The sequence below is a fragment of the Periplaneta americana genome, chromosome 16 (assembly GCF_040183065.1).
Source record: "Periplaneta americana isolate PAMFEO1 chromosome 16, P.americana_PAMFEO1_priV1, whole genome shotgun sequence".
Classification (NCBI taxonomy): Eukaryota; Metazoa; Arthropoda; class Insecta; order Blattodea; family Blattidae; genus Periplaneta; species Periplaneta americana.
Window position 1 is genome coordinate 7,715,768 of NC_091132.1, and position 27,938 is coordinate 7,743,705.

The window sequence follows — 27,938 nt, forward strand, 5'->3', positions numbered from 1 at the left end:
TGACCTTGGATAGAACACTATGAATGAATGAATGAATGAATGAATGATATATTTCTAAGATCGTTATTAAATTTCTATATGAAGCCATACCTCCTTCCCTGGCTCCTCTTGCAAGGCACTTTTGAGCCAAATCTCTGCATCGTTTAGCTCACAGTTCATGTACATGATTGACCATTCGGCTCGAGGACGGTGTTTCAATCCATCATCAACTGGTACTAAAGTCAATATGTGTTCTAAAACATAAAGTATACAAAAGAAAATGTATATTATTTACGACAGAACTTATGATTGTTTGGCTGCTTGTTTAAGTAATTCACTGAATGTCTCATGGTTTAGTTGGTTGATTGATTGATAGGCAGGGATTCGTAAGCTGGCTTCATTTGGTTATCAGTTTATCAGCCAGTCAGTTCTTCAGCTGGTTAACCAGTTGCTTTGCCAGTTGGTTGGAAGGACAAATATTCATTTTAAAAACTGGAGTCTAATTTAACAAGCTACTAATAAATGTTCTTGTGAAGTATATACAGTTGTACATTTACCTATGTTTCATAAAATAATATACAGGGTGGAAGTGAAATAATCCTGCAGATTGAAATGGATGATAGGGTACATTTAAATGAATAGAAAACCTAAGTGCACAGCTAATTAGAAAATTAAGTTGGAAATTTCAGCAATCTGGCAACATCACCGCTAACATACTCCTCTTTATTCTCATAACAGAGATACAAGAGGTCAACGAACTCAGATCTATCCACCAAGGTGAACTTCCCCCCCCCCACCTCCCTCTCTGGCTACAATGTTGCAACCTGATCGCAACCTTCAGTAGCTTCAAATTAGTACTTTTTAAATTGAATTTACATGAAAACCGTATACATTATTGAAATACGCCAGAGTGATAAATAATTCTTTATTACATCTTCTATAAAAAAGGAAAAAAAAATCATGATCCCACTTGCAATAGTTACCGAATAAGAGGGTGTTAAACTTTGGGAAAAGAGATTTATTTCTGAGACAACTATGAACTTCCCACCAATATGGTATTACACTTTTTTGTTGCATACAACATGAGTTATTCACTCTGAAAATCTGTAAGATTGTTTCACTTCCATTCTGTATAGTGAAGCTTCAATTATTGCTGTTGATTCATTCCACAAAACTGCAGTGGTTACAGCAACAGCAATCAAATCATTCACACCTACAGTAATCGAATCATTCAAACCTATGTTATAACGACTATTCACTGCACGAACAAAACCTTCTTCTTTTTCTTCTTCTTTTAATGGCCGGATTGTTGGAAATATATGGTTCCATTCTTTACATGCATTCTTGACCTTCCAACCAACTAACTGGCGGAGCAACTAGTCAACCAGCTGAAACACTTGGGCAAGTGACTGGATGCTAGAGATTGACAGCCAGGTGAAATGTATTGGCAAAAACGACGATTAGTAGAATTTTGAAGACGTCGAATTTAATGGTAATAATAGCAGATGATGGCTAGTAAAAATGACAATAAGTGAAGCTACAATGTGCATTGCAAATGTCGATAGTTTCACCACATTCCATAAAATATCAACAATAATATTAAAAGCAGGGCTATTTATACACATTACTAATAATAATACTTTTGTGGAACAGAACAGAACAGTACAGAAGCATTAGCAAAAGAAAAAGAAAAATTTAATGTCGTATACAATTATCTGAAGTTATGGCTTCAATAAACTTAATGAAGAAAATCAGAATGAATTCCCAGTCTTCTGAGATGTGTAACAACCCTATCTGCACTTACCTGAGCATGATGATATTCGGCCACCGAGAAGTTCAAAACCTCGCTGCATGGCAAAAGACATCCAGTAGTACACTTGGAACTTGTGCAATCCCAACAGAAGATGCACTTTACGATAATGGCGACTCAATTGAATTTTACGTGGCCGAAAGTTATTAAATACTGCACCACGCCTGGTTGGTCGAGTCACACCTGACAGAATCAGTTTTAAGTTCTCGAACCATCTGGAAGAACATATAATCAGGGTTAACTACACTGAATGTGTGCAATTATGTGGTCATTGTTTTCCTCCATGCTATAATAATAAGCGCCCAGCAGCGCAATGAATGTCGTGATGGTGAGAGAGCACTTCAGGTCGGGCATCAGATATATTCGGCTTAGACAGAATGCCAACTTCAGGCAAAATGATATCCCGCCATCATTGTAGTTCAAGCAAATACAAATATAAAAAAAGCTTTTTTCGTGTTATAGATAAACCTGAGCTATCAATAACAAATCAGAGAAGTTAATGCACATGGTTTATCAACTACAGTACTTCGTTATTCAATAATCATTTCAAATTACATAAATGCAGTAATAACATACAATTGAAGGGCACAGAGAAAAAACGATCAAAGTCACATTTCTCTTAAAGGTGATGTCATTATCTAATTCAGTATATCACTGCAAAATTTATTGCAGTTTTTAATGAAAAAGTAAGAAAGGATGAATGTATCCATGGTGATACTTCATACTTCTCCTTTACCAGTTTTATAACAAAAACACATAAATTTTGCAGTCATATATTGAATTAGATGATATCACAGTCTAGTATATACAGTCACGAAGCTTGGGGTGATTTTTTGCAAAGCTCGCGATAGTTGCTAGCCGCTTGGAGCGCTGTGTGTACTAGGAACAATAGACTGTGTCACTGCCATCGTGATCTAATACAGGCCGTATGTGACTCGCTTAACCCGATCACGAAGGGCGGCGTTTCAACCATATAAATTAATTGGAATGCATAAACAGTAACATATATTTCTCTAAAATGTAGTGTAATTCCATTAATAAAATTTAAAACAATGATTAGGAGACACTTCAGACATAATTCCTTGCGAGTTAAGGTGTAATATTATTTTAGGTGTGAAAATTACGTTGTTCGTATGTGTAATAGATCTACCTGCCTTTATTTCGATTAAATATTGCGAAATTCTTGTACATTCATTTATGCACGATTCAATAGTTTTCACCGCACGAATGTTTAGATATGTTGAAATTATGGGTTATGTTTACTGTCCCAGTTGCTCCTTTCTGTCTAATTTTAGTGGTCTCCTGTGCCCTGCCATTCATATGGAAATATTATAGGTTATGTTTACTATATCTTATATTCCTAAATTCGCAATTATACATTATAATTAAGCAGAATGTCATGTATGATACTCCGCACATTCAATTTGTCTGTATTTTAATACTACAATTGAGTATTGAATTATTGTATTTATCTACTACCTAAGAGACAAAGTAACAATCCTACTTACACTAATTTCATAAGAGTGGTATGATAAATTTTCTGTCTTTATCAAGGAAGGTAGATGTGCTATATCAAAATCACAATATAAATTCATTTTTATTAAACCTCAAAATAGCTTCCATTCTAAACATAAAATGTTGATGCGGAAAGATTATGTTAACATGTAAAATTCTCTTCACATTAAAATAACACAGTTTTGTAATTATTTCTGCAACAAGAAGTAAAGGGAACTTGTGGACACATTACACTAAATAAAACTTAGCTATGATACGCAATAAAGTTATAATATAATAATTCACTGAGCTCCATACCCTGAAATAGAAAACCCGAACATATATTACGGCCTGGTCTAGATCGAAAAAGCATTGACTGTGCCGTATTTCGCTTTATTGTGAAAAGTTGTGTAAACTGTGAAATGTTTGTTATGGGTTGTAATAACTGTAAATGGCTAAAATACAATAATTTGAGTAATAATATGGGACAAGGAGACGTTTGTTGCATTGTAAATTCTAAGAAAAAAAGGTCAGAGTTATCCTTCCGAAAGATCCAGGAAGGTGAGTTTATAAAATATAATATATACTTTATGAAAATAATATATAAACCTTATGTATTTCGTATTTCACTAGTGGAAGGAAGGTGTTAATTTTTCAAAAGAACACGATATCAAAAGTACAATACATTTCATCGTTTGCTAGGGAAAGTCTCTGTGACGAGGCGATAGTAGCGATCCTGGTGGCTAGCAACTATCTATGAATGCATATTTCAACTGTCTATGTTTGCATATTTAGTAAGTATTGAGCTTCGCAACTGTATATACTAAACTGTGATGATATCATCCTTATGAGAATTGTGACTTCGATTGTTTTTTCTCTGTACCTTATTAAATTGTACTCTAACATTAGCAAGGAAATTTTAAATGACAATGCCACTTTCTTCTTCTTCTCTTTCTTCTTCATAGCTTAAGATCAACAATCAATTTCGATTCCAATTAAATTTACTTTATAGCCAGAAATGTCATAAATATTCTAGTATCAAATACCATTCTGCTTATAGGAAATACGTCAATTAATTGAGTCAGAGATGTGTCTCAAATCACCACCACTACGACTCCAATTGGTCTATCACAGCCTCTTTCCAACATTTACGTCCTTTTTTTATATTTGTGGTTTGTAGACTGAGATTATCTTTAAAATGTTTCCAATTTCATTCTTACATTTTATTAGAATGTTCGTTCTGTGTGTGTTTTCTACACGTTAACTTCTCTTTAACATATCACAATACTGCAGTTTCTGCAGGCTTCACAGAAAGTAGAGTCCCATCAAAATCATATTATTTTTAAGGAAAATTCGTTTTGAAATTTCAGTATTTCACTGTTTTTTCGCGTTGTTTTAAAATACTATATATACATACAAGTTTTATAAACCTGGCTTATGATATTAAACATGATTAGAATGGTATGTGCAGCATTTTCAGCATCAATTTTCACTTTTACAATTTATATAGATTTTAATTCATGGCTTACAGCTGCATTTATTTTTGACAAAATGGCAGAACGAAATGTGTCTTGAAAAAAAAAAATTAAAATTATAAAACAAAATACTTAAAAAATGCATTATTGTTACAGTTTCGAGAATAAAACAAGTATTGTTGGAATTCGTTTAAAAACTTTAATTGTGTTTCTTTCATGTTATTATACGAATTCACGTTATATTGCAATTCAAAAATATGTTTTTGGGGGGTTATGAGAAGAAGCATAAAGAAATGGTGTAAAAAATTGAAAAATGTGAACAATTCGTGTTATCATATTCCGCGAATTTTACAGATATCAATTATGTGGGAATAAAAAAAGATTTATATTCTATCAGTCTGGAGAAAGTTTAACAGTTGTGTTACTTTTTTTTTTTAATAAAATAAAGGTTAATGACCATAGTAATACTATTTTCAATTTTTTTCCTCAAATATATTCCATTAGACATTTTTAAAATAGGTTACAGAATGATGCTGTATCAACTATAAGATTATTTTGAGTCAATGGAATTCGTGATAATGAAATAATAATAAGTAGATAGCGCACAAATGTGCATGTATAGTTCCAAGGAGCACAGATTCTGCACTATTTGTTCTTTGCTATATTCCATCAATGATTTTGTTCTCTGCAAGCTCTGGCTGAAGTGGTATCGATCACAGAGTCTGTCACAGAGACTGCATATGCATTGAGGTGACAGTGAAATAGTGTTTCGCAAAATGTGTCTGAGGATTCGTCACATGATAACCTGATATTCGCTTTACAGTTCGGAGAAAAAACCTTCACCAATTAATTGATCCAACTAGGATTCGAACCCTAGTGCACACCAATGGCCCTTCGACATCTCTTTCATTTGAATACGCATCAACAGGGGTAGAACATACTTTACTTTACTTTACTAAAATGGATGCATCTTACCTCAATGTGCTGCCATACAGCAAAGCTACGGGGCAATCAAACTCTGCAGGACTTCGATTGCTGACTGGTTTAGTCTCCAAAGCAATGCTGATATTCAAATTCTGGGACCGAAATGCTCTAAAAGAATCGTGTTCCTGAAATGAAGTGTATTGCACTAAAAGATAAGCACCAGAATTTAGACATGAATATCAAATGCTAGAATATAAAGTATGTATGGAAATGATGCCAGATTCAGAATATACAAATTTTAAAATTGTTATGTCTGTAATGGAGGTTCAGTATTTTAAATAAAAACAATAACAATGACAGTAGTAAGGAGAAGATGAGCACAGAAAAAATGTGGGAAATGCATACTAGTGAAACATTTTGTAATTTAATTTTCTTCTAATTGGCTTGGAAAATACATCTGCGAGGACATACGAAGTTACTTTTAAAGAATTGTGTACAAAACTCTGAATAACTACTATTAATTAGTAGCTATCAGATCAGAACATTAGTTTCTACCAGAGCTATTTATGGGTCAGTAATGAAAACAGGACCACCCATAGAAGGAGATGGACACAATTTGAGTGGGGAATCCGGGCTCCAGGGGCCCTGGTCCGATTTTTAAATATATTTTAGGGAGAGAAAGACACAAAATATTAACAAAACTTTTCTTACAGAAAAGAAGAATTCTGTTAAATCACATATTATTGTATGTATGTATTTATTCACGACCAGTGGCAGTGGTGAAATAGATTCTGATTAAAGTAGCCAACTTCTTGAGAGCTTCTATAAATGCGATATTTCAGTTAGGATACTACTGTACAACAATTAATTAGGCTATACTGCATTGATTTAGTTATATTTGCATATTAATTCTTTTTAAATATATTCTTAATATTTTCACTAACCTATGCTTGCATTTACTTTTAACATTACATCCCATTTTTTTTACCAATTGTTAAATATGTTTAGGTCTATAAAGTCAGGCCTTTTTACTTCTATTGCTCCAGTAATATTTCAACAGCAAAGAAGTTGCCAAACATTGTATTACAATTTCCTTAGCTTGTTGGCTCAGTGTGTATTTAAATGACAGAATTTCAACATTCATTACAGTACTGGAGAAGAAGGAGGGCACTGACAAATTTGTGGTTGAGGACCACAACTTATATGGGTGATCCTGATGGAAACATGGACTTAAGGCTATGTGGGAAGGACTTCAGTTCAACATACGAGTATACTAGAGCAAATACCCAATGATGTACCTGCAACTTTTTTTACCTTGGGGATTTAATTGAAGTGAATTTTTATGGCAGGCAGTAACTATCTCATGCCTCCATGTTTTAAATTGCTACCTGTGCACTTCATTAGAACCAGGTACCCAGCTTCGAAGCCGTTAGCCCTGTGATCTTACAATATATTTATTTTCCCCTATTTTCATATTACAGGGTTGTTATCTAAGAAATTAGCAAGTTCTTTGTAATAGTAGAAGAGAAAGTGTGGGGGAAGGGAAGAGGTCCATGGCCCATTTCTGCATCTTTCTGTTGATAGTGCAGGGATATTGGTGTGGTGTGTCTGAGTAATTCAAGAGCTAGCATAATAAGCAAAATGACTGCAGTACATGCACAGGTGTCAGCAGAACATAGGCCCAGAAAGTAGGAGGAAGAAAAAGTCCGATAGAAAGCTTTATAAAGAGTATAATAATAATTGATATTATTATAGCTTATTGCTCAATATATTATATCAGTGCTTTCATTCATTCGTAAGATATAAAATTGGAATCTATTTTCAATAAAATAGTATTAAAAATACACAGATAAAATCGATTAAAAAGCATTATAAATTGGTAAATATGTTTTCGGGATACTGTCTTAACATCATCAGACTCAGCAAGATGCACAAGCATATGCATACCTTATTTTATTTCATGGAGTGCAGTTTCATAGAAAGGACTTTGCCGACAGACCTTCTACTGCCCCCTACTAATTGGTTGTCATAAATAAATGTCTTCCTTACTGTGACGGAAATATTGTCTTCTCCTGTCAGTAACCAATCACAACCTTCGTTCAGAAGAAATGACAGGCTGCCGTCAAATCCACGTGGAGGCAGAGTTGTCGCATCTTTTCCGAATTCCAAGAATCTCGTCAGTTTCACTGCATAATTTCGAAGGTCACCAGGATTGTGGCAACTATGCAATGTTGGGACGAGGGGACAGGATGGAATTGTCAGAGTTGTTTGTGTAGGAAGTCATAAATCTGTAAGTGGGTGTTCAAAGGAGCCACCGAACTGCACTCCTTGAAATAAAATAGAGTATAACAGCATATTGGCCTCAACACAGTTACTGATGATGGGAAGGCAGTATCCCGAAACATGTTTACCATTTATAATTGATTTTTAATCGATTTTATCTATGTGTTTTAATACTACTTTACTGAAAATAGATTCCAATTTTATATCTTTACAAAAAGCTTGCATAGAGTTTATGATAAATTAATAGACATACATGCAATATAAAAATTCTCAGAAAAAAATTAAATGAATACCTGATTACTGGAATACTCTGGCAACTTGTCTGGAGCACATGGCATTACGCTGTGATGATCATTTGGATCACCAAGACACACCCAATTCAGTTTAATTGTAAGCTTTAGATTGGGCAGATGTAGAAGACGACAGTCATCATACTTTGAGGCCGTTCTTACATAAACGTTCAGTTCTCCTTTGAATACAACTTTAGCTGAAAAAAAAATCTATAATGACTCAACTGCGCAAAGGGCTGTATTAATCAGAACTTGTAGACATCCCAGCTTACTTGTTCATTTTCAGAGGCTTGCCAGTGTTAAAATTTATTGCTCTGACTTCTAAATTCACAAAATCACCAAGCCAAAAAGTGAATTTTCACTCAGTTAGGAAATTGTTATTATACTCTTCTGTCAGAGAAGATATGCTAAGAAGTAATCCACTGACAGCCAACATACACTCATAGTCCTTAATTGCAACCAAATGAAGATATCAAAATCAAAACTGGCATGGGATGTCTTCAAGTTCTTAAATATAATTCATCTCAAAACTAAGTACGATTGTCATGAGTGCCAGGACATGAGATCAATGACAATGAATAAACAGACACACTGGCAAAAAATATGAACTAGACTCCCCTCATAGGGTAAATGTCTGTCAATAAACAGATGGAGGGAGGGAAAGCTGGAAAATCTTTCCTGGTGTAAGTCAGGAAAATCTTTGATTAAAATTACAAGCAAAACTTTGGCCAAAGCCTTGATTTAGTGCAACAGAACGAAGACAGAAGAAATTTGGACATTTTCCATTCACAAAACATTTCCAAACCAGAAGATATAAGCTGCACATTTTATCAATTTAGGATAATGGTAGAGCATTGAAGATAATCCTTCCTATCCATGCATACATAATATCTTTTAAATACATTTTCTTTTATATGTTCAGTTCTGAATATGTCATGGTTAGCTGACAATCAGCGTGTTAACAGTAATACACTCTAAAACCTCAATACTGGAGATTTCTGTTAAAATGGTTGGTATTTTCTTTCAAAAGAAGTTGGTCGAGAATAGGGGATGGGAACTTTAGGAAAGCATCTATATACTACTAATTACTCCGCATTCAACAGACTACAGGGATCTTCTCAAGAAGGAAGAATTAATTTCCTTGAAGTTTACAATATGCCAAACCCATGAAGTGGATTATGATTACTAATTTTACTTTCAATAATATAAATTAAATGGAACTTAAGAGAACTGTATGAGTTGTTATGAATTGTTCGTATTACAACCAAGTCCAAAATAAGCACGTATTTCTTAGACTCATTTCTTGAAAAATTTATACTCTTGCTAAAAATGACATTTTCGTTTCATAACTTTGTAAAAATGTACGAAAATCGTGTTATTTTTTATAAACCCACGAAATTTGTATTTTTCGCATTTAAAGTACACAATTCATGTAAAAATTCGTTTTATTGCAAATGCGAAAAATATGTTGTTGTTGTTGCTATCTAATGCTGGGCTTTGGCAACGAAGCCATTAGCGTTCTTGCTCTCCAATATTTCTCTGTGGTGGATCCATCAGGTAGAACTTCACAGGTGTTAATTAGCATAAGTTTACCCGTTTTTTAAGTGGGCACCAATTTTTTGTTTGTAATGGTGGTTACATCACCCACTCACGTAAACCCCCAGTATGACTGGAGGGCCACACCTGTCGTTGGTTAATGGGTCCATCGGACCTGGCCGGGAGGAGTTTTAGAGTCCACCGACCTTTCTCACAAGCACCACTTGTGGAACATTTCTACGCTGTGGCAGGCCAGCAAAAGAGATGAAATAGCATTTCCTCTATTTCTGATGGTGTGGTTATATCGGTCTCAAGAGCCTCATTTGTAAAAGCAGATTGCACCACGAGCAGGTTGAGGTTGGGTTTTGGATAGGAGAGGTTATGGAATGCACTTCACTATCCTTGCATCCTAATGCGAAAAATATAGGTCCCTAACGTAATGTATAAACAAAGAAATAAAGAACGAAATGTTTTCTCTATATCTCACCATTTGTCCAGTCCATGGCAACCTCGCTCCATGTAAGTTCCATCTCTTCAGTTGTGTTGTAAGGATCAAGGGAAGCATGCAGAAGTACTGTCATCTGGCGGATACACATGGTGAGGCGTCCGTGAAAGAGAAGCCTCATTTTATCCCAGAAAGGCAGTGGTGGACTCGGATCTCGAGAAGGCGTCAGTATCTTCTCAAAACCTGGAAAAGGTTTGAATTATACAATCAACAATTAATATAAATCATTCCTTTGAATAAAAAAAAGACTGACGAGTGAACTAGCTGGCTAACAAATGCTAAGTAGGCACCAATCTTCTTTAGTACAAAAAGAGATGCAACTCAAAATCTACAGAACATTAGCAAGAAGCTGCTGGTACATGGCAATGAAGTAGGAAACATTAAAAAATATGACCATGAAAATTTACAATTACATATAAAATAGATCCTGTATATAAGGAACTGCCAGTTAGTCATTTCTGAACCATAAACCGAACTTGGGAAATGTTTAAGAATTAAGAATAAAACCAAGTTTGTAATTTATTGAAAATTACTGACAAAACTTCCTTTAAAATAAGAAAGTGATTGACAGTTTAGAGTGTTCGGAGTGGAGCCGGGAAGCATCATTGCAAAGTTGTTGTTGTTGTTTTCCAATGCTCGTTTTTAACCCATTTTTCTTCTTGCCTCCCAGTAAAGAGCACTCAAATTTCTGCACTGTTACGCATATTTTTTCAGTTCAGTGCACTGAAGCAGATGTTCTTTATTCATTGATCATCCTGATATGTTGCACAGTAGACATTCTTCTGTGTTGTAAATTCCAATCTTGCAAAGAAGTGATGCAGGGCAGTCATGTCCTGTATTCAGCCTGGAAATAGCTACGGCTACGTTTCTGAGTTTTCGGCTATATCTCTTCAAAAGTTTATTTATTTCTACCCAGTTGTGCCTTGTGATTCCTGTATATATGTAAATGAACTTCCTCTAAAATAGGGGTTGCCCTGAAGGACAAAGTATACCAAATATACAAGTAGTAGTAAATGCATACAATTTTATGAAAATGTTTTCGTGAGAATTATTATTATTATTATTATTATTATTATTATTATTATTATTATTATTATTATTATTATTATTATTATTATTGTGTTATTAATTTACTTTATATATGTGATTTCTCAGAAGATAGATTGAATATTTTAGAGCTATCAAAGAAACAGTCTTGGCCAAAGAGGATTCAAGATTGAACTCTTTGAAGAAATTAATAAATTTTTTGTAATCGTGCCTCTAGCACCCACTAATAACCCAATAATTTGTAACTTATACACATGTAAATAATAAGGAAAAGTTGGACCACAAATTTGATTCTTTTCATTGTTGATATCTTCCAGTTGAGTCGTATTCAATTCGAAGCAGATAGTAGGATCTATTATAAAGCCTGTTGTGTTGTTAAAGGTTAATATATCAACCCGCTGACAGCTTCCTGTTTCTGATACACCATGGATTTCTTCATAGGTGGGATATCTCTTGTCGCGAAGAGCCTGATTTTGTGATGCCTAGCATTGTGTAATGTCTCACCATGCGGGCAAGATCCAAGAACGTGGGCCTCCATTATATTTATGGAGTATTTCTGCTTCTAATTTAGCTTTAATTTTGATACTGAATGTGTGGGCATTCATAGTTTTATTTAAGTTTACGTTTTTGAATGTGTATTATGATATTTTATCACACTTTCCCCTGAAAAATCTACTTTTGACGGAAGTTCTTGATTTTATTATATATTGATGAAACCACTTAATTATTCTCATAATTACTATTGGCCAAATAAATAAACAGAAGACTGGAAACTTAGAAGCTCTTTACTGGGAAGTTAGGGGGAAAATGACTTGGGTCAATGGTCTCAGAAGCCACTAGAAACAGCAACTATTGCTTGAATAGCTTGTGTTACAGGTCAAAGTCTTTGATTTACTGAACAATATAAGAATTTGAGTGTAGTGTTTGAAAATCTAAAAAGAGGATCATCATTATAAGTTCTTATGTATGAATGATTTAGATCTGACGTTTAATTAATCTCACACAAAACTGGAGAACATGTGTTAGTGTACTGGACATAAAAATCTTGACTTAATTTTAACTGATATGCAACTTACTAAGGTTGCACTGAGCAATGACAGGCTCCCAGCACGGCCCAAAGGCGTAAATGTAGTGCTCCACATCACAGTTGAAGTCGTGGTAGAACTTCAAGGAAGTCATACTTCTCTCCACAGTGACATCTCCCCAAGGCTCACCCAATTCAATCACAACGCCACGTTTTGCTATAAGAACGCATTTTGAATGTTAGAAATTTAAGGAAAAACAACAAATTTGTCATAATAAAAATAAATCACATTTATCTGACAAGTTAACTTTACAAGCTTGCTGAATTCTCTACACTATTACATGAAAATGTAAACTGGATGCTAACACAACTCTCAAGAGAATACACTATTAATGAGGTAATATCGAAACTTCCCTTTAAATTTCGCACACTGTTAGGTCTCCCAGTAGACAGACAAATACAAAATATTATCTTTTTCTTACTAATTGTAAGGTTGCGAAATTAAAGCTTTAATAAATGATTATCGATAAATTGAGTAACTCTTGCCTTGAGTAATAGTGCTGACGCAGCTGGCAAGTGCATTGAGTGCACTTGTCGGTGAAGCTAGAATTTATAATACAGATTAAATCTTTATAGTTAAGACTTTCAGTATAATCGAAAATTACATAAATACTTTTTTTTTTGTTTCGTGATTTTGATAATATTAAAAAGACTTTTTTGTTTTTGTATGTTTTGTAGATTAGATTTTTTTAAATTATAATTTATTTTTACTGTATATGATAAATTCCTAAATTTTAAGCATATCTTGGACGTCACTATCTTGGAAAACTGTACAAAACCAAAGAAGAGAAGCCATTGCTATGTTTAAATTAAACTCAAGTCATGATTATCTACCCACTCATCCGTGCAAAATAAGAATCTTAGAAACAGAAGAACGCACACTATGCAGAATACAAGACACAAAACTAGACAGGAATCACCTGCTGAGGTGTACCGCTTACAAAAAAACTTCAACTGTCAAAAAATCTAAGTGGGAGGCAAGGCACAAACTGGGTCAGATGAACAACATTTACATACTTTTCTAATACGTTTATCTTATACACTGTACCTCTTCTTGTGGCCTCTTGCTCGGCTCCAACCAGTCTTCCCCAAATATGCAAATCCTTGATGTCCAACAATGGTTGTGGGAAATCTCTCAGTTGGAATTTCCACTCCTTGCAACTGGCACATATGGACCGGCACCACAGGGTTGTGAACTCCAAGCCTTCCTCTGGCCACGGACTGTAACAAATATATGTACATACTGTATGGACAGCTTTCGAAATTAAAAGGATGGTTAGTAATAGGCTAGTTTTCCTCTCAGAATTTGAATGAAGGCAATAACAAGACATGTTTCATTGGGCACTGTACTATTTCCTCAGACATTTCACAAATTCTACATTAATATTTCTTTACCATTCTACATGGTAAATTGTCAGATAAACCTGGACGGAACTATAGTAATAGAAACCATAAAATTTAGCATTTACTTTAGGAAAAACTTCATTAAATAATTTATGTAACTTTTCAAGCTCAACTTCATTGTACTGGTAGCTCTTTTAGTAAGTTTTGATGGATACTTTTCTTATCATGTCTTGCAATCTATGGTATAAGCCACAGGCGTTGCCTCTTCTATTTCATTTTCAGCAATATGCATATAATAATAATTTTAACTAATTGTAGCTAAAGAAGCATGTTCTTCATTCATTTATGCAAATATGTGACCAAAAAATGATTTTGTTTTATTTTACTATAAATGGAAGCCAACGATTTTCGTCCTTAATTTTAGGTTATCTTTGATCAAATATTTTAAATAACTTCAAATCCTACTTTTTATTATAGATCTTTGATAAATATTTTACCATATTCTTTGTCAAAAGAACTTTGATAGTATAATACCAGCCTAAAGAAACTCTTCAAATTGTGCAGCTTTCTGTTCTCAAATAGAAACATTAAACACAATGAATGTTTAGAAGGAGGCAACCTAACCTGTCCGGATCTATTTCTGTCATGATCCTGACTGCATTCTCAGCACCGTGAATGGATGGATCAGCCAGGGAGAGAATCTCCACGTCGTTCATGAGCCACGCAAACAGCCTGGTTCTGGCAGGAGCAGCTCGACACATCTGCTTCGACCTTTGCACATAAATCTCAGTGTTCCGTTTGCTCAGACTTGCATACAGTTCTTCCACTTTGCCAGCTGGTAGAAGAAGATGTGCCTTACAAAGTTCAGCTACTTTCACATCCAGCATTTTTTGTCTCTTCAAACTTTCTTTGTACTCATCTTCCAGCAATTCATAGTTATCTCGAAGGCGCACCTCAAAAGGATCATCACTCATTTCAAACAGGAATTCCTTCACCTAGTGAGATAAAAAGAAATAATAATATTAATAATAATAATAATAATAATAATAATAATAATAATAATAATAATAATATTTTTTTTTACTGGCTTTTAAGGAACCCGGAGGTTCATTGCCGCCCTCACATAAGCCCGCCATTGGTCTCTATCCTGAGCAAGATTAATCCAGTCCCTACCATCATATCCCACCTCCCTCAAATCCATTTTAATATTATCTTCCCATCTACGTCTCGGCCTTCCCAAAGGTCTTTTCCCCTCTGGCCTCCCAACTAACACTATATATGCATTTCTGGATTCGCCCATACGTGCTACATGTCCAGCCCATCTCAAACGTCTGGATTTAATGTTCCCAATTATGTCAGGTGAAGGATACAATGTGTGCAGCTCTGCGTTGTGTAACTTTCTCCATTCTCCTGTAACTTCATCCCTCTTAGCCCCAAATATTTTCCTAAGAACCTTATTCTCAAAAACCCTCAATCTCTGTTCCTCTCTCAAAGTGAGAGTCCAAGTTTCACAGCCATACAGAACAACCGGTAATATAACTGTTTTATAAATTCTAACTTTCAGATTTTTTGACAGCAGACTGGATGACAAAAGCTTCTCAACCGAATAATAACAGGCATTTCCCATATTTATTCTGCGTTTAATTTCCTCCCGAGTGTCATTTATATTTGTTACTGTTGCTCCCAGATATTTAAATTTTTCCACCTCTTCGAAGGATAAATCTCCAACTTTTATAGTTCCATTTCGTGCAATATTCTGATCACGAAACATAATCATATACTTAGTCTTTTCGGGATTTACTTCCAACCCTATCTCTTTACTTGCTTCAAGTAGAATTTCCGCGTTTTCCCCAATCGTTTGTGGATTTTCTCCTAACATATTCACGTCATCCGCATAGACAAGAAGCTGATGTAACCCGTTCAATTCCAAACCCTGCCTGTTATCCTGAACTTTCCTAATGGCATATTCAAGAGCGAAGTTAAAAAGTAAAGGTGATAGTGCATCTCCCTGCTTTAGCCCGCAGTGAATTGGAAAAGCATCAGATAGAAACTGGCCTATACGGACTCTGCTGTAAGTTTCACTAAGACACATTTTAATTAATCGAATAACAATAATAGTAGTAACAGTAATAATACAGTAGAACCCCACTAGTTCGAACTAATTGGGACTGGGGCCTGTTTGGATTATCCAAATATCAGATTAAGCGGGTGAACAGGAATGCAAGCAGGGAAACCACACCTTATCCTTTCCCCATCCTTTACTGTCCACCGCTTTGTTCAGTTTCGAGGTTTATCAAGCGTTGGTGGGACATTGCCACTTCATTAGATTATCTGCTCTTTGTCAGAAGAAGCTGATAGATTATCATAAGAGTACAGAAAAGAAGGACAAATTCATTCATTAGTGATAAAGTAAGTTGTACTGTATATTCTACATATTGACCTAAATACTGCAGCATTTAACTGAGTTTCAGTTCAAATACTCTTCGTTTCTTTTTTCCTTTCTCTTCTCTCTCTCTCTCTTTTTTATTTATTTATTTTTCGCATGTTCGGATTATTCAGAATTTCAGATTACCCGGGTTCGGAATAGCAGGATTCAACTGTAATTTTTTAATTGGTTATTTTACAACTCTTTATCAACTGTTGTGATTATCTAGCTTCTGAATGAGATGGTGATGATAATGCCGACGAAATGAGTCCTGGATGGATTTAGTGAACTGTTTTGCAAACATGGGAGGGGTAATAGAAAGAAAAAGAGTAAAGCGCATAAAATTAGCTGGTAATATTGCGTTGTTAGCAGAAGAGGAGATGACACTAAGGAATATGCTACTAGAGCTAAATGAGAGCTGTGAGCTGTATGGGATGAAGATAAATGTAAACAAGATGAACAAGGCAGTGGAACAAGTGGACAGCTTCAAATACTTGGGTGTACTATAAGTAGTAACATGAGCTGCTGCCAGGAAGTCAAAAGGAGGATAGCAACGGGAAAGGAAAACAGAAAAAGGAGCATCTTCTGCGGACCTCTGGAAAAAAAACTAAGGAAGAGACTATGAAGTGCTTTGTGTGGAGTGTATGGGGCAGACACATGGACATTACGACGAAGAGAAGAGAAATGACTTTAAGCATTTGAAATGTGGGTATGAAGAAGAATGGAGCGTGTGAAAGGAACAGACAAAATAAGGAATGAAACTGTGTTATAAAGATTGGGTGAAGAAAGCATAATGCTGAAACAGATCAGGAAGAGAAAATGAAACTGACTAGATCACTGGCTAAAAGGAAGGAATGGTGAATGGGAGAAACGTTCGAATTAGAAGAACTCAGATGATAGACAACATTACGATACATGGATTGTATGCAGAGATGAAGAGGAAGGTGGAAAAGGGGAAGATTGTAAGAATGCTCAGTTTGCGATGAAGGACCTGTCCTCGGGCAGAAAACTATGAATGAATGAATGAAGCCTATCCAGTTAACGTAAAAATATGAACACTAAGAAAATGTCTTTATATGCTCACTCACATTTGTGTTTCTATGAGTACTTAGAAAATTGTTCTTTGCTGCTCTCAAAACTGACATAGGCGGGACAAAAGTGTGTTTGCTCGGAATCTGGGAAAGAGTTTCAAATTCCGGGACAATCCCACCAGAAGCTGGAAGGGCAGCAACCTTAATTTGATCACCTACCTTAATGACAAGATCTGCTGGCAGTGGACTGTCGGGTGTGAATGGCCTCTTCTGCTTCTTATGAACCAGCTTCAGCCATTTCACAACGCTCACAAATTCATTCTGAACAGCTTCAGCAAAATTGTGTTCATACGGAAAGCAAGCCTTCAGGGAGTTGATTGTCATGCCCCTGCAAGAAGCGAGCATCATATAATGCCACTGTACTACAGGACACAAGAATGCAGGCCTGTAATTCTGCCACTTCCCAGCTCCGCTTTACACATCTCACATTATGCACTGCACCTTTAATTGCCCACTTCATCTCAACATGAGAATGTGCTGTTTTTTTCAATCAGTGATTTTGTTAAGTTGTGACCTGTTACTGTGAGTGACCTGATTATGCATCTAACTCTTGTGATGAGCAAAATACTCACGCTGTGTTGTGAGAGAGAAAATCCAGAAAGGGATAGGGATAGCTGTCCTATAACAAGGGATACCATTTGGTTACAGCCACGTAATTAATTATGTACAAAAAACAATGTTTAATTAATTTTTATTTACTTATGTACAAAAAACAATGTTTAATTAATTTTTGTTTACGTACAAAAACAATATTTAATTGTTTTTTAATTGTTTGCATTACAAAATATTAATATTCGCATTATTTAATATGTTCGTATACAGAGTGAACAGTAAGTAATGTTATTAATTTCAGGGGGTTATTCTTCGAGATATTTCACACAAAAATGTTTAAAACAATTTTGCTTGTTTTCGCTTCCTTTTCGAGGTAGACAATGTTTTATATAAAACATTTCATAGCGTGTTTTGGGAAAGCCATTGATTTAATTCCCAATATGTTCAGCCAGTTTAAGAGAGCAGAGTATTATGATAACAAATGATTGAAAGAATTTTAGTTTTATCTTTCAAATGTGCAGAAATTTAATCTGAACAAATGTAACTTTTTGTTCTGAATAGGAATTTCAAAATGAGCAAAATTGTATTAAACACCTTTTGTTTGAAATATCTCAAAGAATAACCCCCTGAAATTAATGACATTACTTATGAATAATTTCAAGGGAAAAATTGTTCCGGGGCCAGGTATCGATCCCAGGACCTCTGGTTGAACGTACCAGCGCTCTGCCAACTGAGCTACCCGGGAACTCTACCCGACACCGTCCCAACTTTTCCCTTTATATCCACACAACTCGCGTGGGCTGACGAAACGCCAGAGACCCACATCGAGTGCACACAAACTCTGTGTGACTTGAAATTGTGGTTTTCTATTAACGTACACAGTGACGTATATATTATGCAAATCTAATCTTTCAGGTAAAGCTTCCTTTAAATAATTTCAAGGGAAAAATTGTTCCGGGGCCGGGTATCGATCCCGGGACCTCTGGTTGAACGTACCAGCGCTCTACCAACTGAGCTACCCGGGAACTCCACCTGACACCATCTCAACTTTTCCCTTTATATCCACACAACTCGCGTGGGCTGACGAAACACCAGAGACCCACATCGAGTGCATACAATCTCTATGTGACTTGGAATTGTGATTTTCTGTTAACGTACACAGTGACGTATATATTATGCAAATTTTTTTTTTTTTTATCCAATGCCACCAGGTTGTCTTTTCGACATTTCTGGTCTTCTCTCCTGGCTGTGTGAGGTTGGGGCGCCTGGAAGGCGGAGTTACATTACCCCGATGATGTGATAGGATGATTATGATAATGTGGTGCCAGGAGAGGTCTTAAATCTAAACTTAACCTAAATTCCAGACCATGGACGAACACAGGAATAATCCCCTTTAAGGAAAAATTCCTGAATCGAACCCGGGACCTCATGAACTATAGCCAGAACCTCTGACCACTAGACCATGAGGCTGGTCATATTATGCAAATCTAGTCTAGAAAGACTAGATTTGCATGAATAAAATTATACTTTAGATATTGTATTAAATTAAATACCCGGCCCCGGAACAACTTTTCCCTTGAAATTATTCAAATCTGCTTTACAGGAAGCTTTACTTGAAAGATTATATTTGCATGACATTACTTATGGTTCACTGTGTATAATAAAAATAATAGAGATTAAATTTTCAAGCGTGACTTTATTTAAATATTTTGTATTGTTTTCTTTTAATATACAATTGCAGGCTAATACAAGAATGATGCTTTCTAATTCTTTAAACTAGGCTATTTAAGTAACTTTCATTATCTCTGGCCTAGCTGCCTCATAAGTGGTGCCATGTTGGTATCACTTGTGAGGTTCAGACTATCTTCAGCCAGTTGACTAAACAACAACAGAAGTGACAAGAAATATACACTTTTAAAGAATAAAGTGCACATCAGCACTGGTTTACTTTTTAAGATGTAAACATGGACTGTTACAGTAGAGGAAAGACAAATGGACAACATTGCAGTGGCTACTGCGACCTTCAGACCCATATTCTTGTGCCTCTTACTACAGAAGGGTACAACTGTAATGCTATGCGTCATCAATCCTAAAGGAATTTTATTCTTTAACATGCCTCAAAATCATGGTAAACCTTCACATCATATTATTATCGTGTAAGCATCTGAATACATAGCATGCCTAATGAAACTGCACTTACAAAAAGTATAAATATATATAATCCTAAGTTTTTAGTGCAAGATTTCAATATAAACATTCTCGATAACATAGAACACTGAATGATGTGACAAAAGCATGCTGGATATCTGCAATGAAACTCCTTTCAGTTAGCTGGCTAACTGTTTTGAATGTCACTATTGTTGCTGAAATGTAGTTATCGGTAATTTATTATCAGTATAAACTTCCGAAATGAAAAGTGCGTCAAATGTGTGAGATGCTGGCTCATACAGAGTAAGAAATCGCTTCATTTCAATGTGCAGTGAAAGTGTGAACTGGTAATGAACAGCAAATCATTTGCCTGGTCTTTCTTTACAGAGTCAAAGATGTTCAGTAAATAACTAGTCGTTATTTTCATATCCACGCGAGTTTTCTACGTATCTTTATTTAACATAGCTAAAATTGGTAGAGAATTATCTTCCAGCAGTTTCCAGATCTCTTAAAAATGCGCAAACCTTCATAACAACTATGCATAACTCCAACAGCCATCCGTAAGCACCGAAATGCTAGGTTATAATTTATTCTATTCCCATATCATTAAATTAGAAATTTTCTTTTCATCTGACATTTTAAGTTATGATGGTCGAAATGTTAGAAATTTATAAGGAGTAAAATACTTAATTTGAGTGACAATTGAGGGACTATTTTACCTCCAGAGAATTTTACACTGAGGGACTCCATGAATCAGAAGCAGTGAAAAATATAGTGGGACTGTGTTGGTGTTAATGCAGCTTCTGTGGGTACCTCTTTGTTACTTGTTAGCTTAAACAACAAGTTTAAGCCCTCTCACCACAACAAGGTGAGTACCCACGAGAGGGTACCCCTCATTTCTCGCGAAAAACAACAACTGAATAGACTACAGGGACTATAGTGGACTTTATGTTGTCAGCAAACAGTTGGATACATTAAGAAGATTGATTGAGAATACTTAATTTGGAAGTTTCAATCTAAAATAATTCTATTTCACTATGATCAGTTTTTTATTTTTATTATTTATTTTTCGGAAAAAAAATGTGATATAATTAACAACAAGGTAATTTCACTTCCATTCAACCAGTATTAAATAAATTGGTATAAATGTTGTAATGCTTTCAGAGAGTTTTTGGGCTTTGTAAAAAGTGTGATTTGATAGGTCTGAATGTTATAAACATCAAAGCATTTTCATCACATCATAAAGAGTGACATTATTTGCCCGAAGATGTAGTACATTAACAAAGCACTTCAAACAATGTGCCGGATATGTGACATAATAACAGTTTTATGTTTCGGGCATTATCAGGTTGTGTGCTGTATTACAATCTATAGGGGTTGCAGTCATTACTGCGCACATTTTTCAGGTCCTGGCATATGGTAATTTCCCTGATTAAAATGACACCCAAATTAAATACCAATTTATTTCAATATTGATAAAATGATAACTAATAGTCTTACGGATAAGAGCATGTGCTCACTGGGCCCATTATAATTATATAACATTTCCATTTAAAGATTAACTGACATTGTTTCATAACCTTACCAAGTTTTATTCCATGGTAAAATGAAGCCTTCAGTATTTTTTCTTTCAATTTTAACTTCTTCACTGTCTAAGAGCATTGCTATTTGGAAGCCATCTATTGAAAATATGTCTTTGTTGTCTATGGCTATTTTAATTGACACTGCTTGAATTCCAAAACTTCCTCCATTCAGTGATAATGTTATATCATCTGTAAAAAAAGTTATATTTAATTCTTCTCATTTTAATATATGAAATAAATAATCTCATAAGTGTAATATGTAATTGTAACCTGTGCATTTCGAACTGGCAGCTCAAGGTCACATACAAAAGTACAAACCACACACGAGTCACTGAAATGAAAACTGTGAACTGAAGCACTGGTAATTCCGGATGTCCCAGATGACTTTAGTTGAGGAGACTGGTTCAGGATTGGGGTAAGCACACGTGGCAAATGTAGTTCATTCCTTGACCTTGAGCCACTAGTTTGAAATGCATAGATTATAGTCAGCAATATATGCAATGGAGGGAGAAAGGCTTAGTTGCCTCATGAGTGATGCCTTACTGGTGTCACTTATGAAGTTCAAACCTGTCTTTGGACAGCTGACTAAACAACAACAACAAATAAATTACGACAATCGAGTCATTTGGATACAGAGAATAAGTTACAAGTCATGAGATCAGCAACAAAATAAGTAAGGGAAGAGGTACATGCTGATAATCAGAACTACGATTTACATTCAATCACGCTTATTTTTTTCCATTTTCCATTATGATTTCCTAATATCTTCACAAAATACAATATTTGGATTCGAAATAACATGTTTACTGTATGTCGAATATTTTCGCATACCTTTAAAGATTTTATGCACAGTGCCAAGTAGACTGCATACACTTTACACATTTTTACATGTGTATACAAAACTGACAACATAAAAAAATGTTCTCGGCATCTTGGTCTCTGAAACCCTGCCTGTATAGAAGATGCTAACTTTGCTGCATATGACGATAATGACATCCCACATTCCCAACCTTCAGAAGCAGAGTCTTATGATATTAGAAAGTGTACTATACATTGAAGAAAAGGCTGTTGTGGAGATGAATCGCGAAAAAGAGAAAACAGCCAAAGTGCAAAATTAACTGGATTCCATACTGCGTAAAGATTAATTTTTGGTCCTACAGAATATATCTGTTATGATAACAATGATTATTAGGACCCGGGTTCGATCCCCAGTGCTGGAGCGAAATTTTCTCCTCTTCACTGGACTCCATACGGGCTAAATATTCAAGCTACCAAGATAGCTATAGTATAATAAAAGAATTCTTGAAATATTTAATGTCTCTTCTTCACAATCAAACTCTTAAATCTTGGAGCTGTTTGGAAGCCATGTTACGTGATAATGTTTGTACTGCAACTCTTATAAGAAACAAAACACCTTCTGCATCAGTAAGCAATAAGTAAGCCATGTTATAAATAAAACCTTACAGACAATGTCTTTTGGATTAGTGGAGAGAGACGCTGAGGTCAGCATTTAGGTCTTATTGTCACCTCTTCCTCCACTGATCCAAAAGACATTGTCTGTAGTATATACTACATACAAACCTGAAGTCCAATTCATGTGATGTCTAGAAGAAATTGTAATTCCAAACCCAACTTGACCTTTCACTCGCAGGTTCAAAGTTCTATGTCTTACATTATGATTCTGAAGCTTAGGTGCACCAACTTCTTGAGGAGCAGCAACAACTGAAAGGGCCACAAAATAGATATTTTTTTATTTGGTTATTTTACGATGTTATGGTTATCTAGCATCTGAAATAGATGAAGGTGATAATGTCAGCGAAATAAGTTCAGGGTACAGCACTGAAAGTTACCCAGCATTTGCTCTTAATGGGTTAAGGGAAAACCGTGGAAAAAACCTCAACCACGTAACTTGACCCAACGAGGATCTGAACCCAAATCCTATCATTTCACGATCATGCATGCTAACCATTAGTCCACAGTAGTGGACACAAAACAGATAATAATAATAATAATAACAATAATAATAATAATAATAATAATAATAATAATAATAATATAGTTAAATAGCACTAAATATTTAAATATAGTACTTTGTCAAAATAAATTAAACTCCAAAATTTTACACTTTCATAATGCATAAAATACAGGGCAAGTCAAAATGGTGACCCTGATTTCAATAATTTATAGCGTGAGAACTAATGAATGTATCATATTGTGAGGTGTGTGCTTAGGAAGGTAAAATCTCCAGTAAAAATGAATGGAAATATTCAAATACTACTGGGTGTTCATTTCAAAGTGTGTCATGATGTCACTGTTGATGAGTCCGCGATTTGAAGCGAGTTTCAGCTTTTATGTCAAAGAAGTTGCCTATTAATAAAGGCATTCAATCTGAACTTGAGAATGTGTTCGGTGTAACTTGAACGTCGTAGCAACAGATGGCAGTCTGTACGGTCTGTGTGCTACCATAACCTCTTTCGAACTGTGTTTTGCGAAGCCAAGTCGTACGCAGGGTATTTGTTATCATCGTTTGCATACGGTAACATTCCACAACACAAATCAAATGCTCCGTGTTCATGTTGACCATCGAAATTAATGTCAACAAATACGTAAGTAATCGTCTTAACCCTCTCCCCATATCTCGACAGTAAGAAAAAAACTCACCTCAGTACATGTTTCGAAACAGTTCACACTCCTGCCACTACCGGCGTCACCGTACGTATGGGTAAGTACTCTTCAGAATGAACGCCGTACTTGTTAGGCCACTTCTCTGGCAGATAAGTACTACACCTCTGTGGAAGTGTAGGAAGATTGAATTCTCTAGGCTCATCGACTAGCCACATGATGGCATAAAGCAAGCCATGACACACTTTGAACTGAACACCCAGTAGTCGAAATATATTAAGTATTTGGTGTCTATTATAATGCCATTCTAAACAAGACAAAGATAGTATGATAGAAGAAATGCAGAAAAGTGCTGGACTTAAGCATAATATGACACATACTGCATGTACCTTTGACATTAGATGAGAATTCATTTACTTCTTCAAACAACGTGAGTAATTTGAGGTGCAGGTTTGTACTCCATTGAGCATACACTTCTTCCAGCAAGAACACACTAAGGTCACAGCTTTTGTGCTTATAATTCAGTCTTGCCAACTTTACGTGACCAACAACAGACTGCAAGAGAAACAGTCCATAAAAACAAACATCAACACATCTGCATTCTTACATCATAATGAAACACAGCTTGTCTCGACATCATACTTCCAAAATCATATTCTGTCTGTTATGTAAATTCGTTATTTAACAAAACAACGTTGAAATATTTTAAAATGTAGTATTCATGGCTGTGAAACTTGGACTCTCACTCTGAGAGAGGAACATAGGTTAAGGGTGTTTGAGAATAAGGTGCTTAGGAAAATATTTGGGGCTAAGCGGGATGAAGTTACAGGAGAATGGAGAAAGTTACACAACACAGAACTGCACGCATTGTATTCTTCACCTGACATAATTAGGAACTTGAAATCCAGACGTTTGAGATGGGCAGGGCATGTAGCACGTATGGGCGAATCCAGAAATGCATATAGAGTGTTAGTTGGGAGACCGGAGGGAAAAAGACCTTTAGGGAGGCCGAGACGTAGATGGGAGGATAATATTAAAATGGATTTGAGGGAGGTGGGGTATGATGATAGAGACTGGATTAATCTTGCACAGGATAGGGACCGCTGGCGGGCTTATGTGAGGGCGGCAATGAACCTTCGGGTTCCTTAAAAGCCATTTGTAAGTAAGTTGTAAGTATTCATGGAAAAATCTGGACAGATTCTAATCATCATTTCTTTAAATATAATAAACACAATTATACAAAGAAATATTCATCTTTAATAACAGCTTCCACATGCATAGCATCATACCATAATAGCATATTATACAACTAGTTACAGAAATGGAGCTTTATTAACGAGTGGGTTGAGTTAAAACACGACCCCAGGGAGTTGCAATACCCACGAGTTAATGAATTTGTTGTATGCAATATTTTATCTACGTTTTGTAGATGAAATTAGCAGAAAATTTATTGGTAAAATGTTCACTTTCTTTCAGATGATTGAGGAAAGCGAGTTTGGGTTTCTCAGTTACATTTTCTGCTGGTTTACTACATAGTAAAAACTATGATTCACGTCTATATAATTCGATAATAAACTTTCATCCAGAATCGGCTAGTTTTAGTAATAACATTTTAAAATCTAGAATTAAACAACTGATATGAGATTCTTCCCTGTTTTATAGGTATCAGGTATTGTAAAGTAAGTCCATCACCATTCTCAACATTTTTTTCTCCACTCTGAAATTATGATGCACTCCCTGAGAAGGCTCAGATTCAAGGAAGAATAATGCACAGTTTCAGACAAAGATATATTTGCTTTTACTTACTTTTAGTTCTTCTGATCTCAGACATGTATAATGGCTTTTTGTTGGGCATATGGATGCCAGCTTTGCGCCTTCTAGAACCACTGCCAGTTTTGATGCTACACTTTCAATTGATGTAGAATCAATTCTTACCATAATACACACTGCAATAAATAAAACAAAATATTACGTTCACATTAATTTGAAATATTTCTTTATTCGTTTAATGTTCAAACAGAGCTCGCTGCATAAATACATATAAATATTTATATAGGGTATTCTGAAAAAAAAGGTTCCAATATTTAAAGAAGAGGCAGTATGGATCAAAACAAGAAAGAAAAATCCTACAAACATGGGTCCTAACATTAATAGCACCTTAAAAATGAGCAAATGTTTATCATCACTGTAAGAGCAGCATATCTTCCACTGTGAGCTCTTAAAATGTGGAAACAGAATACAAGTGTTTGTCACTACATACAGTATTACACAGCATACCTCTGTTTGTATTTGTATCAAGAGGATGCTTAAGCAGATGGCAGTATGTTAGAGTTCGTAATCGTATTACTTCAATTGTATTATTGTACAAGTCAGGTAAGTTAGTTTCGTGTCTGTTGAATAGGAGCGTGATTTGTTAATGCAGCCATCTCTACGATGGAAATGTGAAATTTCTTTGGGAATCATGTTATATCGAGAAACAGATATTTCCTGACCAGCACGATCCTCCAATTTAAGTGCATGTGATTTACTTTTTAATAATAATAATAATAATAATAATAATAATAATAATAATAATAATAATAATAATAATAATAATAATAATAATAATGGTTTATTTTAACTGGCAGAGTTAAGGCCATTCGGCCTTCCCTTCCATTCAACCAGTGTGATACAAAAATACAAAATTACTATATTGCTAAGGAGCAAAACATAATTAATACAATGCAATACAATACATAACAATTCTTTTACTTTCCCAACACTCCAATGAAATAATTATGTACTAATAATAACATTAATAATAATAATCATACCTAAATATAATTAAATCATTAAACTCGATTATGATTATAATTACAACTTCAATTTGTCTGCGTCAGTAAGAAATTGTTTAGCTTTGTCTTGAAAGTAGTTATTGTCTGGCAGCCCCTAATCTTCTGAGGTAGAGAATTCCATTCACGAGAGACGGACACAGTGAAAGAGGATGAATAGTGGGATGTTCTATGGGGAGGAATTGCTAGGATTTGGCTCTCTTGTGACCTGGTGTTTAGATTGTGATTGGAGGATAAGTAGTTAAACCGGGAACGAAGATAATTTGGAGTAGAAGTGTGGAGAACTCGAAACAGAAGAGAGAGCGAATGAAGTGATCTACGGTTATTGAGTCGCAGCCAGGATAAATATCTGAACGAAGGTGTAATATGGTCAAATTTGCGAGCATTGCTGATGAATCTGACACACATATTGTGCACATGCTGTAGCTTGTTCGAAAGTTCAGTTGTCAAATCTGTAAGTATTATGTCGCAATAGTCAAACAGTGGTAATACGAGGGTTTGCACTAAAGTCTGTTTTAATTTTGGCGGGAGGAAGTTTCTGAATGGGTTAAGAGAATGCATGGTATAGCATACTCTCGTGGATATTTCCTTTCTTTGGTATCTAAAAAGTAAGGTATTCATACCCAAACAAACCACGAAACATTGAACAAATGAAGGGAGCAATTCGTGAAGAAATTTCAAACATCACAGTCAAAATGTTGCAAAGTATAATGAGAAACTTCAGAGAGCAATCACAAGAATGTGCACGTGCTGGTGAAGGGCATTTGAAGGATGTCATTTTCAAGAAGTAGTGGTTACATGCAAATGGCATACTATATTCTATATTTTCATATAATAAAAGTTAATTTAATCCAATATCTAAAGTATAATTTTATTATTTTAAAATCTTCCGTTTCTTTGGCCCACCCTGTATAA

At 35.2% G+C, this 27,938-nt stretch overlaps 1 protein-coding gene across 2 annotated transcripts in view; it reads right to left on the bottom strand.

Annotated features, from left to right (window-relative positions):
* Positions 1 to 27,938, bottom strand: part of hob (bridge-like lipid transfer protein family member hobbit) — an 82,302-nt gene that overhangs the window by 30,568 nt on the left and 23,796 nt on the right. For both annotated transcript variants that reach the window (XM_069812538.1, XM_069812537.1), the window contains exons 11-23: positions 25,999 to 26,138; positions 24,582 to 24,747; positions 23,152 to 23,292; positions 21,573 to 21,759; positions 17,447 to 17,615; positions 14,396 to 14,766; positions 13,476 to 13,648; positions 12,420 to 12,584; positions 10,279 to 10,479; positions 8,259 to 8,452; positions 5,734 to 5,867; positions 1,784 to 2,004; positions 91 to 233 (exon numbers count right to left, since the gene is read on the bottom strand). In XM_069812538.1, the coding sequence (XP_069668639.1) occupies positions 91 to 233; positions 1,784 to 2,004; positions 5,734 to 5,867; positions 8,259 to 8,452; positions 10,279 to 10,479; positions 12,420 to 12,584; positions 13,476 to 13,648; positions 14,396 to 14,766; positions 17,447 to 17,615; positions 21,573 to 21,759; positions 23,152 to 23,292; positions 24,582 to 24,747; positions 25,999 to 26,138 (2,405 nt within the window). The remainder of the gene's footprint in view (positions 1 to 90; positions 234 to 1,783; positions 2,005 to 5,733; positions 5,868 to 8,258; positions 8,453 to 10,278; positions 10,480 to 12,419; positions 12,585 to 13,475; positions 13,649 to 14,395; positions 14,767 to 17,446; positions 17,616 to 21,572; positions 21,760 to 23,151; positions 23,293 to 24,581; positions 24,748 to 25,998; positions 26,139 to 27,938) is intronic.